This window comes from Phyllostomus discolor, chromosome 15 (genome assembly GCF_004126475.2).
Source record: "Phyllostomus discolor isolate MPI-MPIP mPhyDis1 chromosome 15, mPhyDis1.pri.v3, whole genome shotgun sequence".
Classification (NCBI taxonomy): Eukaryota; Metazoa; Chordata; class Mammalia; order Chiroptera; family Phyllostomidae; genus Phyllostomus; species Phyllostomus discolor.
In genome coordinates this window covers 9,001,524-9,017,476 of record NC_040917.2, presented here as the reverse complement: position 1 = coordinate 9,017,476, position 15,953 = coordinate 9,001,524, and the positions used below count along the sequence as shown (strand labels likewise).

General features: G+C 59.1%; 1 protein-coding gene across 1 annotated transcript in view; it reads left to right on the top strand.

Annotated features, from left to right (window-relative positions):
- Positions 1-15,953, top strand: part of CAPN9 (calpain 9) — a 31,821-nt gene that overhangs the window by 1,582 nt on the left and 14,286 nt on the right. The window contains exons 2-9 of the mRNA XM_028531293.2: positions 2,706-2,775; positions 3,626-3,744; positions 4,715-4,848; positions 7,565-7,733; positions 8,676-8,759; positions 11,154-11,239; positions 13,264-13,341; positions 15,492-15,652. Coding sequence (XP_028387094.1) covers positions 2,706-2,775; positions 3,626-3,744; positions 4,715-4,848; positions 7,565-7,733; positions 8,676-8,759; positions 11,154-11,239; positions 13,264-13,341; positions 15,492-15,652 — 901 coding nt within the window. The remainder of the gene's footprint in view (positions 1-2,705; positions 2,776-3,625; positions 3,745-4,714; positions 4,849-7,564; positions 7,734-8,675; positions 8,760-11,153; positions 11,240-13,263; positions 13,342-15,491; positions 15,653-15,953) is intronic.

Here is a 15,953-nt window from a genome sequence, read left to right as displayed (position 1 = left end):
CAAGGCTACCTCCGGACGGCCAAGCCTTCCTTCTGAGAAATTCCAGCAGCGTCTTCCCTCCCAACTGGTCTCCCTGCCTCCAGCCTTATCTACCCACCTCCGGGGCTCACGCACCCCCCCAGCACCCTCAGGGGGGCCGGCGTTGCCTAGCAACAAGGTGGGGCTCCCCCTGCTGTCTGTTGCCCAGGGCCAGTGCCCCATCCTCCTGGTCTCTGCTCTCACGGCAGCCCGTCCCGTCCGGCTCACATGCTCCCTCATCCTGGAAGGCCTTTCTCTGCTGGGAAACTTGGACCCCTGCTCAGTGGCCCCCCTACACCCCGAGGGTCCTGGCGGTCCCATCTCAGCACCGATGCTATTTTAACATGAAAGTCTGTGCAGCCGCCTGTGCTCTGCCTCTCAGTCCTGTTCTGTGAGCCCCACTGTGCCCTCAGCTGCGTGCACCATCTGGCTCTTTCAAAACGATGGTAACAGCCAACAGTCACCATGGCAACAGCCAACAGTCACTACAGCCCCCGGGAAACATTTGCTGTTGACCAGGATTACCTCCCTTAACCCAAACAACCCTGAGAGCTGGGCATTGTTATGTGCCCAACCTACCGAAGGGGGGACCGACCCGGAGGAGCACTCGGGGCTGGGACGCGGCAGCCCAGGGGTGCCAGTGGTCACCGCACGCACTAACACACTGCTTCCCGATGGGGTGGGGACGCCGCGTGGGCCCGGAAGCACAGTGTGACTGTGGCAGAGGCGGGCAGGGGTGTGCCCCGCCGGGGCGGCCATTCTCGGCCCTCTGCCTCTGTTCTTCTAGGCCGAACGCGCCACCTCCGCCCACCAGACACAACGCCTCTTACAGCGAGATGAGATTCTCTCTGACCCCAGACGAAATTAGCCTGGGGGGTGCCAGATTGTCTTTCTGACTTGTCAGGGGAGCTCTTAGGACCAACGCCTGGGGAAGGGAAGGGCTAGAATCAGGCAGAAGGAGCCACAGGGTGGGGGGTGGCCCCAGGAAGACATCGGCCAAGCCTACAGGTGCTCTGGGAGGGTCCCTCGAGTACTCTGCAGAGGGGTGACAGGCCCGCCCGTGTCTGTAACCCACCCCCAGCCTCTTCCCATACAGGACCCTTGCCTTCTACACTGCGGTCCCCTGGCTCCGAGTACCAGCCCGCAGCCTGCAGCTCCCCCTCTTGGCCAAAACTGGAATTTCTCCCAGACCACAGCCGGATGCGCACAGCTGCTTCCCAGACACCCAGCTCTGTGTCCTGTTCAGGAAGTGGGGGGGTGCGGGAGCTTTGCATTAGATCTCACAGACTTCTGGGGCCTGGGGGCAAGGTGTGGGGGTGGGGACTGAGGCTCCACTTGCAGGATGGGCCTCCAGGTCGCTGGTTTGGGGACACAGAACTGGCAGGGAATCGGTCAGTTTCCAGGGCCCTCCCCGCCGCCCCCAGGCCTGTGGCTGAGCACTGTCTGCATTCCGGCTCAGCACAATGTCAGTGGTGCGTGTTCTGGCAGCAGCTGTGAGCTACCCAGTGGGGCCGGGGCAGGGTGCCCGCCCCAGCACCACCTTCTTGTCAAACACAGCTGTGTTCGGCGGCAGGGGAGTGGCACGCAAGAGCAGCAGGAACCAGAACAATCAAGGGGACATCACAGGGCAAGGGGCAGCCAGGAGGCTGGGAGTCACTGCGGTAGATGCAGTGCGACCTGCCGACCTGCCGTAGGGGTGCGGTGCGGTGACAGACTCACTGGGAAGGAAGGAGAGGTCCCCCCCCCAGTGGGCGTGGTCTCCATCAGGCCTCGTGGCGGGGGCTGTGGGTCTGAGTGGGTGGAGCTGGCCTGGGCCAGGGCCTCTCTCCCAGCCCGATGGCACTCTCCCCTCCGGAATCTGAGCGTCCCTCGTCCCTCCGTCGGCCTGGGCCCCGATCCCCAGCCACTCAGCAGGGACTTTCTCTCCTGTCCTTCGCTGTGGTCCGAGCCGGGGGTGGAGCCTGGTGCCTCGGACAAGGGGGAGAATGTGTAACTGTGTGTAACTGCTTTTAAATGCTTTCGTGTTGACGTTTTGTACTTATCCCTCCATGTTGCCTACGTATCCATGTACACGGATGATTTTATTATATACATAATAGCCATGGTTATGTGTAATATATGACAAAATGCATCTAATGCACTTGGTAAAATTATGAGACATACATGTACATATCTGTCACTATAGTATAGATATATTTAAAATTTATACTTAAAAAATATATACTTAAATGCATATTTTGGAAAAAGAGGAAGCTGGGTAGCCTGCATGGAGACTTGTGTTTAAGCCAGGGCACCAGGCTGTATGTGTGACTCCCTCTGACATGGGTTGGGAGCCCACAGAGGCACACAAGTGGGGAGCTGGGATTTGAACCTGGGGTGCTGGACACCTGGCCCAGGGCCTGAGCGGCCACGGGAAGCCTCGGGGCCTGGTGACGTCCCGCTTTGGCCAGAGGACTGAGCCAAAGGGCTCAGAAGGAAGGACCTCTCTCCAGGGAGGTGCTCTACCCCAGAAGGCCTGGGATTGTGGGGTACAGAGCTAGGCCACCTTTCACCTCCTCAACACCCCCCTCCCCCGCCACAGGAAAGAAAATCCAACACCAGGAAACAGCCCTCTGCTCCGAGAAAGGAGAGGGGCCCTGAGCCTCCCCTTGGCGGGCCTTCCTTGAATAATCATCTCATTCTTCCAGGAAATAGTGAAAAATCCAGAATTCATCCTTGGAGGGGCCACCAGGACTGACATCTGCCAGGGGGAGCTCGGTACATGTGAGCGGAGGGGGCATGAGGCGACAGGCTGCGCAGAGGGCCCCGTGGGGGCCCCGTGGGGGCCGGCCCCTGAGCTGTGGCCACAGCAAGTGCAGCACCAGGCCGTGGGCCTGGAGAACCCTCACCGCCACCACCTCGGCTCCTCCTTCCCTCCCCACCCCAGGCGCCTGGCTGCCCGGGGTTGGGGCCCAGTGACCCTGGAGCGGCCCAGGGCCTCCTGTGGGAGCTGTGAGTCATAAGTCAGAAGTCGGGAACAACACACACAAGATATTGTCTGAAATCTGACTCACGTTCGTGTTGTCCTGTCGTTGTGTGCTAACACGAACACACAACGGAAGAAATCAGTACAGTACTAATCCACAAATCTTAAAAATTCATGATAACTGAAAGCCAGTGATCCCGGAGCTACCATGACCTGTGACTGAGCCCCGGCTGGGGGCGGCATGGGTCCCGGAAACATGCCCCCAAGCGCCGCAGGGGCTGTTTCTGAGGCGCCCAGGGGCTGCAGCACCTGCCCACCGGGCCACGCTGACACCAAGGTCTGAGCCTTGGTCCTCTGGCGGGGGCATCACAGGAACGTCGCACAGCTGATGCTTGTGGTGCGTAGTCCGACACCCGAGTCAGCACGTGCCACAACACCGCCCTGGCAGGGGCAGCTGTGCCCGGTGACCGGGGCAGGAGGGAGGGGCCAGAGGGGGCCCGAGGTACCTGCTGCTATCTGTCCGCTCTGGTCATGCACAACAGACGCAGCCCCACCCGGCACGCCCCCATCTTCTGCCGCAGAGTTTCCCCATTCGCCGAGAGTGAGCGACAAAAACCGTGGTTTCTCACTTGCATCTCGCAGGCGACTGCTGGCTGCTGGCCGCCATCGCCTCCCTCACGCTCAACGAAAAGGCGCTGGCGAGAGTCGTCCCCCAAGATCAGAGCTTTGGCCCCGGCTACGCTGGGATATTCCACTTCCAGGTAAGTGGGGCCTGGCCATGGACGAGCCTCCTGGGGTCCAGCGTGACGCCAGGGACGTCCTTGGCTGCTGGGAAGCCCCGGAGGAGAGCCGCCCTCACTGGGTGCCAGCAGCATCCCGAAGGGCACGGTCGAGGATGACTTCCGCATGCCCTGGATGTGACGAGTCCTCCCAGAAGCCGGCAGCCAAGCTGGCGGTGACGTCTTAGCAAACCCGGAGGTCCGCGTGTTAAGGGAACATCAGGGAATTCTTGTGCTTTAGGCCTAAAACTACTAGACCTGTTAGGAACTGGATTCTTTCTCATGAACCGAGAGTCTCCTTAGGGAGGAAACTCGGACACGGAGACCTGAGTGAGCTTAGAAACTGGGAACTCAGAGAGGCAGAGGCGTCATCTGCTGGGACCCCGTGGAGGGCAGAGCCCTGCTTGTCCCCTGTGCAAACGCACATGCACATGTGTGTGAGCATGTTGGCACACATGCACATGCACCCGTGCGTGCACACACTCCCCTGGAGTCTGCCCCTGGCAGGAGGGTCCACCCATCTCACCACGGCCTCTCTCTGAAGGAGAACAGCCAAAACACCAGGGGAGAGGCTCCCCCTCCGAGCAAGGAGGGAACGGTGGTGCAGGGGCAGCCGAGACACAGCCTGAGTGTGCGAGGGAGGGAGGAGCAGACCAAACCCTACCGGCACCGGGTTTGAGATAGAGAGGGTCCACCAGGGCGCTGTGCAGTGTCCACGGGCCACCCTGTCCTGCTTCCGCTGGCTGTGAGGGGTCTGCTCCAAGTCTTTGAGTCAATGTCAGGGGCAGGGTTGGATGCTCTCACCCTGTCCAGGGGTCCCCATCACGGAGTCCACGTGTGATGTCCCTCAGGGCAGTTTTATCCAGATGGAGGAAAAGCAAAGTGATGCGCATTTGCAAATGGGGCTGGGCCTGCCATGTGACTCCCCCTAATTTCTGTCCCCCGCCTACAGTTCTGGCAGCACAGCGAGTGGCTGGACGTGGTGGTGGATGACCGGCTGCCCACCTTCAGGGACCGCTTGGTCTTCCTCCACTCCGCCGACCACAACGAGTTCTGGAGCGCCTTGCTGGAGAAAGCCTACGCCAAGTGAGTGCCGGCCCCGCGAGCGCAGGCGCCAGCTCTGGAGCCCGCTCCGCCCCCGGGGCCTTTTCCCGCACTTTCTGTGGAGGGAAGACTGAGCTGGGGTTTACAGTTGTGGCTCCCTCGGGGCTGGAGGTGGGGAGCGAGCGATCTTCCTGTCGTGGCGTCGGTGTGCCCAGCCTCGCGCAGCGGTGCCACGCGCTCCCTTCCTCTCCCTGCGGCACGACTGCGGCCGTGGGCAGAGCTGGGAGGCGAGCAGAGGGGAATGCGGGTGGGCTGAGAACAGCTGGTCCTCCGGGCCCCCCCGCCAGACCCTGTCGCCGCTCACACTTCCGGGCTGCCACCCCCGAGGAGAGACATCCCATTATTTTCCTTTCAGAATGCTCCTTTCTTCCCATTAAACAAATTGTGGTAAAATGCACCATTTTAACCATTTTCAAGCGCACAGCTCAGCGGCGTTAAGTGCATTCACACTGCTGTGCGACCGTCACCACCACCCGCTAGAACGGGCAGCTACCCGTCTCGGGCAGCAAGGCTACGGGTCTGCACCCTTACAGGCTAACACCCCACCCCCCAGCCCCGCCCCGGCCCCGCCCTTCCACCTTCTGTCTCCACGGATCCGACGGTCCAGGTGCGGCGCAGAAGTGGAATCGAGACCCCCATTCTTGGCCTCATTGCCCTCGGTGGCTGGATTTCCAGACCAGCTTTTCAGCAAGGGGCCACAGCAGCCTGAGTTCTGTGCTCCGATGGTAACAGGGTGCCCACCTACCCCGTGGTGGGGGAGGGCCCCTCTCAAGCTCCAGGGGATGTTCAAGCCGGGGAATCATTTCAGGAGACAGGAACCAGGAAGGGCACCATGCCCCTGCCTCCGGGCGGGGTGCACAGTAGCCAAAATGAAATAAGGTTCCGCCCACCCTGAAGTCAACAGGACAGACGTTAGGGCCTCAAAGAAGCATTGGAGGGTCTCCCTTCGCCCTCCGGCCACACTGGCCCTCAGTGCCACCCGACAGGCTTGAAGCAGGCCAAGGACCACTCCTTCCAGCCACAGCGGGAGGGCCCCAGCTTCGGCTCTGCCCTTGGGGACCCCCGTCAGGGCATGTCCACGGGCTCCTCTCCAAAGGCTGCTTTGGCGGGTCCCCGGGGCTGGGTGGGCCTGGCTTCCTTCTCAGGGAGGCCAACACGGGGAAATTGTTGTGGAAAGACAGGGCCAGGGCCTCAGCCAGTGGGAGTCAGCGGATGTGAAGGCTAAGGCTTTTCCCCCAGAGAGAAAAGAGCAGCTTTCCTACAGAGAAAAATCTGTGTTTATTTTTTGACCGTTAAAAGTGGCCACAAGTGGTGGTTGAGAGGACACTTCACCCAAAGGGATGGACAGATGGCAAACAAGATTGTGGAAAGACGCCTGAGGTCACTGGGAAACTGCAGATAAAAGCAAGCGTCCCGACATGCCCGCAGCACCAGCGCGGACAAGGATACAGAGTAACGGGAGCCCCCATTCCTGGCTGGCGAGGGTGGGGAACGGCTCCGCCACCTTGGTAGACCCCTGGACGGTTTCTTTCAAAGCTAAACACAGTCTTACCAAATGATCCGGCCACTGCACTCCTTGGCAAATGAGTCAGGTTAAGACTTGGGTCCACACGACAACCGTCACACAGGTGTTTGGAGCAGCTTTACCCATCATCGCCCGGAACTGGAAGCCAGCAAGAGGTCCTTTGGTAAACGAAGGGAGAGACAAACCGTGGCCCATCCAGATCATGGAACACTATTCAGTGACACCAAGAAATGAGCTATCGAGCCATGAAAAGACGCGTAGGAATCTTAAATGCATATTTACTAAGTGACAGACGCCAACTGAGAAGGCCACCTACTGTGTGATTCCAACTCCGTGACATCTGGAAAAGGGAAGACTATGGAGACAGTCTGGAAACTATGGAGACAACTCGGGAAGCTACGATCAGAGGTTGCCAGGAGCTCCGGGGGTGGGGAGGGAGAGAGGGAGGAACAGGCAGAGCACAGGGGATTTCTTTAGGGCAGGGAAACTATTCTGCATGACACTGGAATGGTGAGTGCCCGACACCATGCATTTATCAAACCCATGGACCTCAACAACGCAGAACAACTCATCCAGGAGGAGGGGGGTCCCAGGAGTGAATGTACACAGCACCTGGCTGTGTCTGAGAGGCCGGCTCACTGAAGGGGGAAGAGAAAGGTGCTGGCAGGGGCAGGGTGGGGGGGTGGAGAGAGGTGCCGGCCTAGTAAGGTCGGAAATGAATGGTGCACGTGACACTGAAAGACAGAGGATGTTCCTCCACTCCCGGCTGCATGGCTGGGCCCTGGTGTCTGTGAGCAGAGACAGACAGAGAGAGAGAGAGAGAGAGAGAGAGAGAGTCTCATTTAAACTTCACGGCAGCCCTGGGAGGGGGAGCACAGCCATCACCTTGTTCTGTCAATTCAGGAAGCGAGTTGCCCAAGATGACTGCACTTGTACGTGGTGGGGCTGGAACTCGAACCTGCAGCCGGCCAGGGACCCGAGTCCATGCTCTTTACCAACACACCGCGCTGTCTCTTCGAGGAGCGCTTGATTGTTTCCATTTGATCCCATCTTCCCTCCGCACCACCCAGCCCGGGCCTGCCGCGGAGAGTTAGGGAAAGACTGGCCGGGGGCGCCACCTAGTGGTCGCGCTCTTCCCGGCTGCAGTCCCCATGCTTTCCTGCGTCCTTGCAGGCTGAACGGGAGCTACGAGGCTCTGAAGGGGGGCAGCACCATCGAGGCCATGGAAGACTTCACCGGGGGCGTGGCGGAGACCTTCACAACCAGAGAGGCTCCGGAGAACTTCTATGAGATTCTGGAGAAGGCCTTGAAGAGGGGCTCCCTGGTGGGCTGCTCCATCGACGTAAGTGGCTCCTGGTGGGGCGCTGGGCTGTGGGCAGCGGTCTGAGCCAGGCGCCCTGGCCACGCGCCAGGAGAGACAGGACTTTCAGTGGGGGGAGGGGGCATTCATTTTAAGTAAATGTTTATATATGTAATTAAAACAAAAGCTGTTATTTGACGTTTTTCAAATTCCAAAGGTAAGATATACACACTATCAGGTGAAACAATCCTGAGATTGCCCTGTGGGCACAGTTCTGCCTCCTCGCCCCCCCCCTCAACCCCGCGCCTTGTGAGGCCCGACACGTGCCCCCGCCCCTCCCCCTCGCTCACACAAAGGGGCGCACGCACACACACACGCACAAACAGGGGCGGGGCGGCTCGGTTTCACTACATTGGACCTTCCTGAATACTCTCTAGAAACCTGTTTATTTTGCTTCCTCTATCATGAAAAAACACATCGGCAGATAGAAATCTAACAGCTTTTTAAGAATTTTTCTAGGTACACGCCCATAGATGATTTTGCCTCGTGTGTTTCTGAAACCTACCCGAGTTCTCTGTTTCCACTCGGGACTTCGTTCTCGCTGGCCAACAATCTGTTTCCTCTGCGCTTGCGAGCACGTGACACAGAGTCGTAGGTGTCGCTGTCGTGCGCTTCCTGCGCCTCTCGGTGTGGGCGATGGCGCGTCTCTCGCGTGCTGCCACGTGACGGGTCGGCCAGGTTGTTCTGTTTGGAGGCGGAAAAGCAAACTGATCGCCAGGGTCCCCTCACCTGAAAGAGACTGGGAGTTGCTGAATGCCCCTGCTGACCCCCTCGGCCTGTCCTGGGTGCCCTTGGCACGTGTCCTGGGCACAGGGCCCTCCCCTCGGGGCACAGGAGAGGCCGGGCGGGCCTGCAGCGCCATCTGGCGGAGCAGCAGGGGCCTGACTTACCCGACGGGCCCAACGCTGCTCTTGTGTGTTTCAGATCAGAAACTCCGCGGAGTCAGAAGCCCGGACGCCTTTTGGTCTTATTAAGGGCCACGCCTACACCGTGACGGGGATTGACCAGGTAGGTGACGTGAACGCCTGTGGACAGGACACAAGGACAGATCCAGCGATGCCTGTCCCCTGTGCTCACTTAGCGCCGCACAGCTCCAGCCCACTTCCCGGCGTTGCGGAGCTCCGCTCGTGGGAAGAGCCAGGCGGGGTGCAGAACAGCAAAGTGCAACGGGAGAAGCGTGTGCCTCCGCCACGGCGCCAGACTCTCTTCACCGGTGTGAGAGCCTAGGCTTTGATTTTAATTTTCTTCCCCAGTTCCAGTCCTGTAAGAGTCTGGGTTCTCCGGAGAAACAGAACCGATAGGAGACAGGGCTAGAGGTAGAGAGAAACAGACAGACAGAGAAGCAGAGAGAGAAATGTAGAGAGATTGAGGTTTATTATGAGGAGTTGGCTCGTGTGCTCATGGAGGCTGAGAAGTCCTGTGAGCCGCCATCTGTTAGCTGGCAACCTGGTAGTATAGTTCTAGTCCAAGTGCAAAGGAAGGCCCAAGAACCAGGAGAAGCAGTGCTATACATCCTAATGCAACGGCAGAAGGGGACCGAAGTCCCAGCCTGCACTCAGGTAGACAGCACAAGTTCTTCCTTTTGCCACTTTTTTGTTCTGTTCTGACCTTCAGCTGATTGCACTGGCCCCAGTGACACTGGGGACGGCTGTCTGCTTCACTGAATCAAATGCTCACCTCACAACCCTGAAACACCCTCACAGATGCACACGGAACCCTGTGTAACCAAACACCTGGGTTCCCCACGACCCAGTCAGGTTGACACATACCACCAGTCATCACAAGGTCTCTTCTCCGCAGCTGTGGTCCAGGGTGGGACCCACCCCTGGGCCCACCTGGGGACGACTCGGGTTCAGAAGGGAGCCCCTTGCGGGACACGTAGGGATGAGAGAGGTAGACAAGAAGCTGCCGCTGCACGTGCTCAGGCTCCAGTCCAGTGAGGTCCAAAGGCCTGCGGAGGCCTGCTCAGCCTGTGGTGGCCCAAGTCTCAAACCAGTTTGTGGAAAGCCAGGCACCGCGGGTCTCCGTCTGTCGCTGCCCATGCTTCCAGCACTCTCCACGGGAGCGGGAGCAAAGCGTGCGGCAGGAAGCACCGCCTCCCCCCCCCCCCACCGTCCCCAGGACCCTGAGCTGAGCGGTCAAGGTCCCCCGGGGCATTTAGGAGTGCGGGTCCCTGTGTCCGCTCCTCTCCTCCACCTTCTCCCCAGGCCTCGCCGGTCGCTTGGTGGAGGAGGCTGCAATTTTTAATGTTAGATCTGAATACTGTTCGAGTAACTGAAGAAACTCTCCATCTCCTATGACGCTCTGTCCAAGTGCGCTCTCTTCTCTCCGCCTGCAAGGACTTCACCCTCCCTGCTCGTCTTAGCTGGTGACCCTCTGGAACGGGGTGCTGGAGAGGGCGCACCAACAAAGGACGCTTTCCCATCAAATCGCAACCGGTGCCCCGTGCACGAGGACACGCTGTTCTGAGAGCTCGGGCGTCCGGCAGCTGGTGGAGTACTTCCACCCTCCTCCCTCCAGGATCTTTGTACGGTGCACCCGTCCCTCCCCTGCTGCAGAGCAGGGCCGAGGTCACAGCAGGCACATCTTTTTTTACTGGCTCAAGGGTTCTCCGCATGGACAGCAGAGACTCTCCTGTCACACCTGATGGGGGCGGGGCTCATCGGAGTTAGAGGACGGGGAGGTGACTTTTGCTTATTGTCGTGTGAACTCGCAGTGTGTGTGTGTGTGTTCTTATCGTTCGTCTGTGAGTCAGATGCTGAGGATGGAGAAAATCCAAGACAGCCCTGAGATGCCTGCGTTCTGAGCGTTCTGTGATACGTTCTCAGGGAGATACGTTCTGAGATGTGTGTAGGGAGGCACCCTTGTTGCTGTGTGAACATCACAGAGTGCGCACACTCACACCAGCCTGGATGGTACGGGCTGCTGCACACCTAGGCCTTCGGGTGTGCCACCCGGTATGTGCGGTTCGTCGGTGACTGGAAGGTCATTATGTGCACGTGACTAATAGTTCAGGAGAACTTTCTAATCGCTATGCTGGGTGCTGAGGACACCCAGGAGAGATAAGTAAGACCTGGCCCCTACCTCTGGGGCAAGACCAGCCTAGAGAGAAAACTCATTCATTGGAAGACTCGTGTGGACCAATTACTTGCTAACCATAATTGTACTTTATTTCCCAGATTCAGCATCACCGGTCTGGGGTGATTCATATAACATCGCTGATAACTCGAGCTGTTCCGTTCAACAGGAATTAGAAAGTTCCCAGGGCCCGGGAAGAAATGATGAGTTTTGACACATCTTCAGTGTGTTGCTATAGTCAAGGGGCTCTCGGCCGCTCGAGGCCCAGCTGGAGCTCATGGACGAATTTGCCATTCCACAGTCGTCCGGGGCTTTCTCTTCCAGGTCAGCCTCCGAGGCCAGAGAACCAAGCTCATCCGAGTGCGGAACCCGTGGGGCCAGGTGGAGTGGAACGGGTCCTGGAGCGACAGGTCGGTGCCCGCCCCCTCTCTCTGGCAGATTGTCCCTTCTTGGTGTTCCTGGGGCCCAGGGGCCAGGCTGGCCTGTGCGGGGATCGAAGGAGGAGCCGCTTGTCTACCGCTCTCTCCTGGCTCTTATTCGGGGCCCTGTCCTGCCTCCTGGCACCCTACCTCAGCCTCCAGGTCCCCCTTGCTGTCCAACTTGATTCTCAAGAACGATTCTTAGCGCTTCTCTCTAACTCCCTGTGAGGATGCTTCTCCCAGTGAGAGCACGCGCCCCTGTGGGGACTTCCCACACCCCGGTCCTGCGGTGAAAGGTGTAACTCCCGGCTGAGGGGCTCCAGGAAGCAGCGTCTGTGGGTGTGCACGCACATGCGTGCTGTGGGTGGGGGTGGCAGGGAGTGTGTTTGGTGTGAGAATCCCTGAAACATTGCCACACAGGTCACCAAGGTCTTCTTTCTAACGGTCACTGTCCCCAGCGGGCCAGCAGAGAGACAGGGGAAATGGAACAGGGAATTCGTCTGTTACTGAGCCGTTCACCAGGGCTATTCATTTGGCCCTCAATGAAAATAAGGGTCTGCCTTCCTGGTTTCAACCCCTCCTCGCCCCTTAGGAAGTGGCCCAGGTGACTGGGATCAGGGCTTGCCCTGTGCTCGGGCAGTGCCCCCCTGGAGCAGTCCATCTGTCTCTCTGCCACTCCCTCGTCCCTCCTCTGGGGCTTCTGCTGCCCCCCTCCCACCCACTGACTGAGGGGCCCCAGGGAGCCCCGGGAAGCCCCAGGGAGCCCTGCAGCAAGTCTAGGACTCCAGTGACACTGAGTTGGCGTTTGTCCTCAGCTCAGACTAGGTCGCCAGGTCACCAACCATCCTGGTGCCAGAGGCTTTGTGAACCAGGCTCCAGCCTGGGGACGTAGCAGCACACACCCTGGGGACCAAGGACAGAGGAGGGAGAGACCAGCCTGCCCCTCCTGGTGGAACGGAAAGAGCAGGAACATCAAAACTGACAGTACCGGGGCTGCTCCCTCTCACGGACAGGCCTGCAGAGCCCCTCGCTTTAGGGGATGCCCTCTGCCAGGGGCCTGGGCCACCTCTGCCTTCTCCCGGGAAGTGCGCAGAGCGGGAAATGAAAACAGTGTGTTTTCACGGGAGTCCAGGCGGGAATCCAGCTTGCCTCCTGCTGCCACGCAGCCTCGGGGTGACAGGCCCACCCTGATCCCTGGCTCTGGTCCTGCCTGTCGCGAGCACAGGGCCGAAGGCACAGCCTAGCCCGCCGGCCCCTTCTCGGCGTGTGGGCGCCCAGAAGATGGCGGCTCAGACAGGGAAGGACAGCTGTCAGTCCTGCTGCCGCAGCCCTGGCACAAGGGACCTGGAGAGGTGTTCCTCCCCAGCAACCCCCCTCGGGTCCAGGTCTACAGGGGTGGGTGAGGTGGCCACCATGGCTGCAGCACTGCAGTGCCGGCGACTCCGTCTGACCCGTGTGGAGGCGGCCATGGGGTCGCCGTGGGGTTGCAGAGACACAGCGGACTTGGAGGCTGCTCGCCAGAGCCCTCTTGTCCCCAGACGGGCGTGAGTCCTCGCTGGCTGCCTAGAGAGGCCAGGCAGAAGAGGCACTTGGCACATTAAACGCCCAGTGTGGGTGAACATGAGGCATTATTATTATCACCTCTCAAAGGGTCAGCTCATGAACAGAGAGGAGGGGTCAGACCTGTGCTCCAGGCCACGCCTTTCAATCCACTGGGCGCGTCCAGTCGGGCTGTCTGTGCTGCACTGTGACGGCCCCATGGTCGTGCTCCACGGGGTGTGGTGGGGGACAGTGGCCTTGAGGGTCTTTCCCCATCAGCGGCCGGCCAGCCCGTGGATCCCCGGCACGTCTCTGGGGATCTCCAGTTAGCAGTCCCTGACCGGGATCTGCTCCCTCCAAACACACACGCAGCTCCCCGGGCGGGGCTGCTCCTGCACCCGAAGCTGCTGCAGTTTGGGCTGCTGCCCGTGACCTGCACCCGACCCTGACCCTGACCCTGACTGTGTTCCCCCCAGCTCCCCCGAGTGGCGTGCCGTCGGCCCCGCTGAGCAACAGCGCCTGCGCCACACCGCTCTGGACGATGGAGAGTTCTGGTACAGTGCTGCCTCTGGGTTCATTTCTGGGTTAACCGCACCCCCTGCCCCATGTGAGTGTGCCCCACGGCCCTCGGGAGCAAGGAGCCCTTCCTTCCTGTTATTTATTTATCTGGTGCAAATCAAACAAGTCTGTCTCAAACCCCTTCTGTACACCCAGGATGGCAGAGAACATAATCCATTATCTTTTGGGGAGCTCACCCCACCTCCAGGCTTGTTTGGGTCTCAGGGACCTACAGTGACCCAGAGAACGTGGGGCAGGGCCTCCCGCCTCCAGCACTGCCCCCCAAACCCCCCGACTTCGCATGGGGAGTGTGAAGACCGGTGGCCCAGGGTTCACAGGCTCCTCCCTGCACACACACCCTGAGGACAGGGACCCTGGAAGTCGGTTACCTGGAGAGCATCTAAAAACGTAGACCTAAGTGAGAAGGAACTATGCCTAATCTGGACTGATCTATGCCTCATCTTCATTTAACGAGAACATTTTTTTAAATTTTTGTTTACAAAAAATTACATTTTATTGTTTACAGGTATCCCAGGGGTCCCCGTGGCCCTCCAGCACCCATCCCTGCCCCCACTCCTTCAAGCTCTGGGTCATGCACCCAGATGTTGTTTATCTAATCCCTTCACCTTCTTTCAGCTGGGCCCCGCCTTCGCCCTCCCTCCTGCAGCTGTCAGTCGGTGCCACGTGTCTATGCCTCTGATTCTAGCTTGCTCCAGTTACACAAAAAAGGTTTAGTGGGCCTCTGTTCCAGAAGGTTTTTTCCATCTTAGTTCTTCCCGTGGGGTCCAGAAACGGCGGGCTCTCCCGACCCTGGAAGGCCACACTCCCTGACCTCCGGCTCTCTTCACTGTCATGTGCTTAAACCAGTCTATCCCTGCCGAAGAGTGTCTCTTTCTTGTAACACCATATTAAATACAACTAGTGAAGACCAGCAGACAGGAGTATTTCGGCTCTTTCCATTCGTTCCCCAGAGCACAGCCCGGGGGGCACTTACCTGCTCTGTCTTCCATATGTATTTACAGACAACAGAGTTAGCAATTATTTTGCCATCCACAGCATGGACATCTGTTTTCCGGCTCCAATATTTCCTTGCAACCTCCTGCCCAATGGCTGAGCAGGTATCACCTACTTAGAATTGTTACGGTGGCTTCATACTTCGAGGACCTAGGGCAACACCAGCTGCTGTAACAAAGAGGCTCAAAATGTATGAAGACACAAATCCAGCTGATTTCTCACTGGTTGTAACGGTCCAGGAGGCCATTCCTATTCCATGGTAGCTGCCTCCAGGCAGTGATTCAGGAACCCAGGCCCCTCTCGCCGCCGTGTGGTTCCACCCCCAACCCCCTGGGTCACAGCGTCATCCACAGGAAGCCAGCAGTAGAGGGGAAAAGGGGAGCTTTGGAGAAGACACCCCCACTTCCTAAAAGCCTTGACCCGGAGGTGACACGTTGCTGCTTACCTTGCACCCTAGACGGAGGGGGCGGGGCGCAGTCCCCCACCCTGTTTGGGTAGGTGGCTTTGCCAGCTCTGCCTCAGGAGCCATGAAGTCAAAAATAGAAAAAAAAAAATGTGGAACTGGCCATTAGAGACAAACGGACCTTAGATTTTGGGTACAGAGGCTCTGGATGAAGGAGTTCCATGAACAGAGCAAGACTTGCAGAAAAAAGCGCAGAGGCGGGGAAGGAGTGCCCTCACACATTGTCGAATATGAGCAGGAGGCAGGAACCAGTGTCTGAGAGGCCACCAGTGTCCCTCCAGCCTGGCCGGAGGGAGGCCCGTGGCAGGGGATGCGGGGAACCCACTGCGGGAGCCTGGCGAAGACAAGTGTCCTCGGTCTCCACGCCCGGGCAGCGAGGCCTCCCCCGACTCGCTCCCCGTCGGCACCCCACCCCGCACCCTACTCCTGCCCCGGACTTCGTTGTCTCTGCAGCACTTAGATGATCAGCCTGTATTTCCACCTTTTTTAAAACTACTTTTCTAACCCTTCTCTTAACTTTTTTTGGTGCATTTTCGGTCTCCCCACACTTGCAGCCTCCCCACTCCGGGAGGACCGGGTGGGCGCGATCGGCCGGAGGAGCGGGCGGATGACGTCATCGTGTCACCGTGCCGCCGCCACAGTCGCATTGGGTCCCTCTGCTTCGTGCAGGATGGCCTTCGGCGACTTCACGGCCCACTTTGACAAAGTGGAGGTCTGCAACCTCACGCCCGACGCCCTGGAGGAGGACACTCCGCACCGGTGGGAGGTCACGGTCCACCAAGGAAGCTGGGTGCGGGGCTCCACGGCCGGTGGCTGCCGCAACTTCCTGGGTCGGTAGCCCGCCCGCCTCTCTCTCTGGCATTGCTCCCAAGGGTCCAGTCCAGCCCAGGGACGGCAGTGGGCCCGGGCCAGGAACCCAGAGAAACCCTGACCACAGGCGGGGTTGGACAGTGGGATGTCAGGCATGATGGGGGAAGGCAGCTGAGGAGACTTGGAAGGAAGCTGGGCCAGAATGGCTCGGGGAAATGCCCTAGTTTTACCACTGAGGTTATCTTCCACTGCAAGTGATAGAAAACACAGCGCACACTTGTCCTGCAGTGAAAAGAGCCATTGTCCTGCATAACCGAAAAG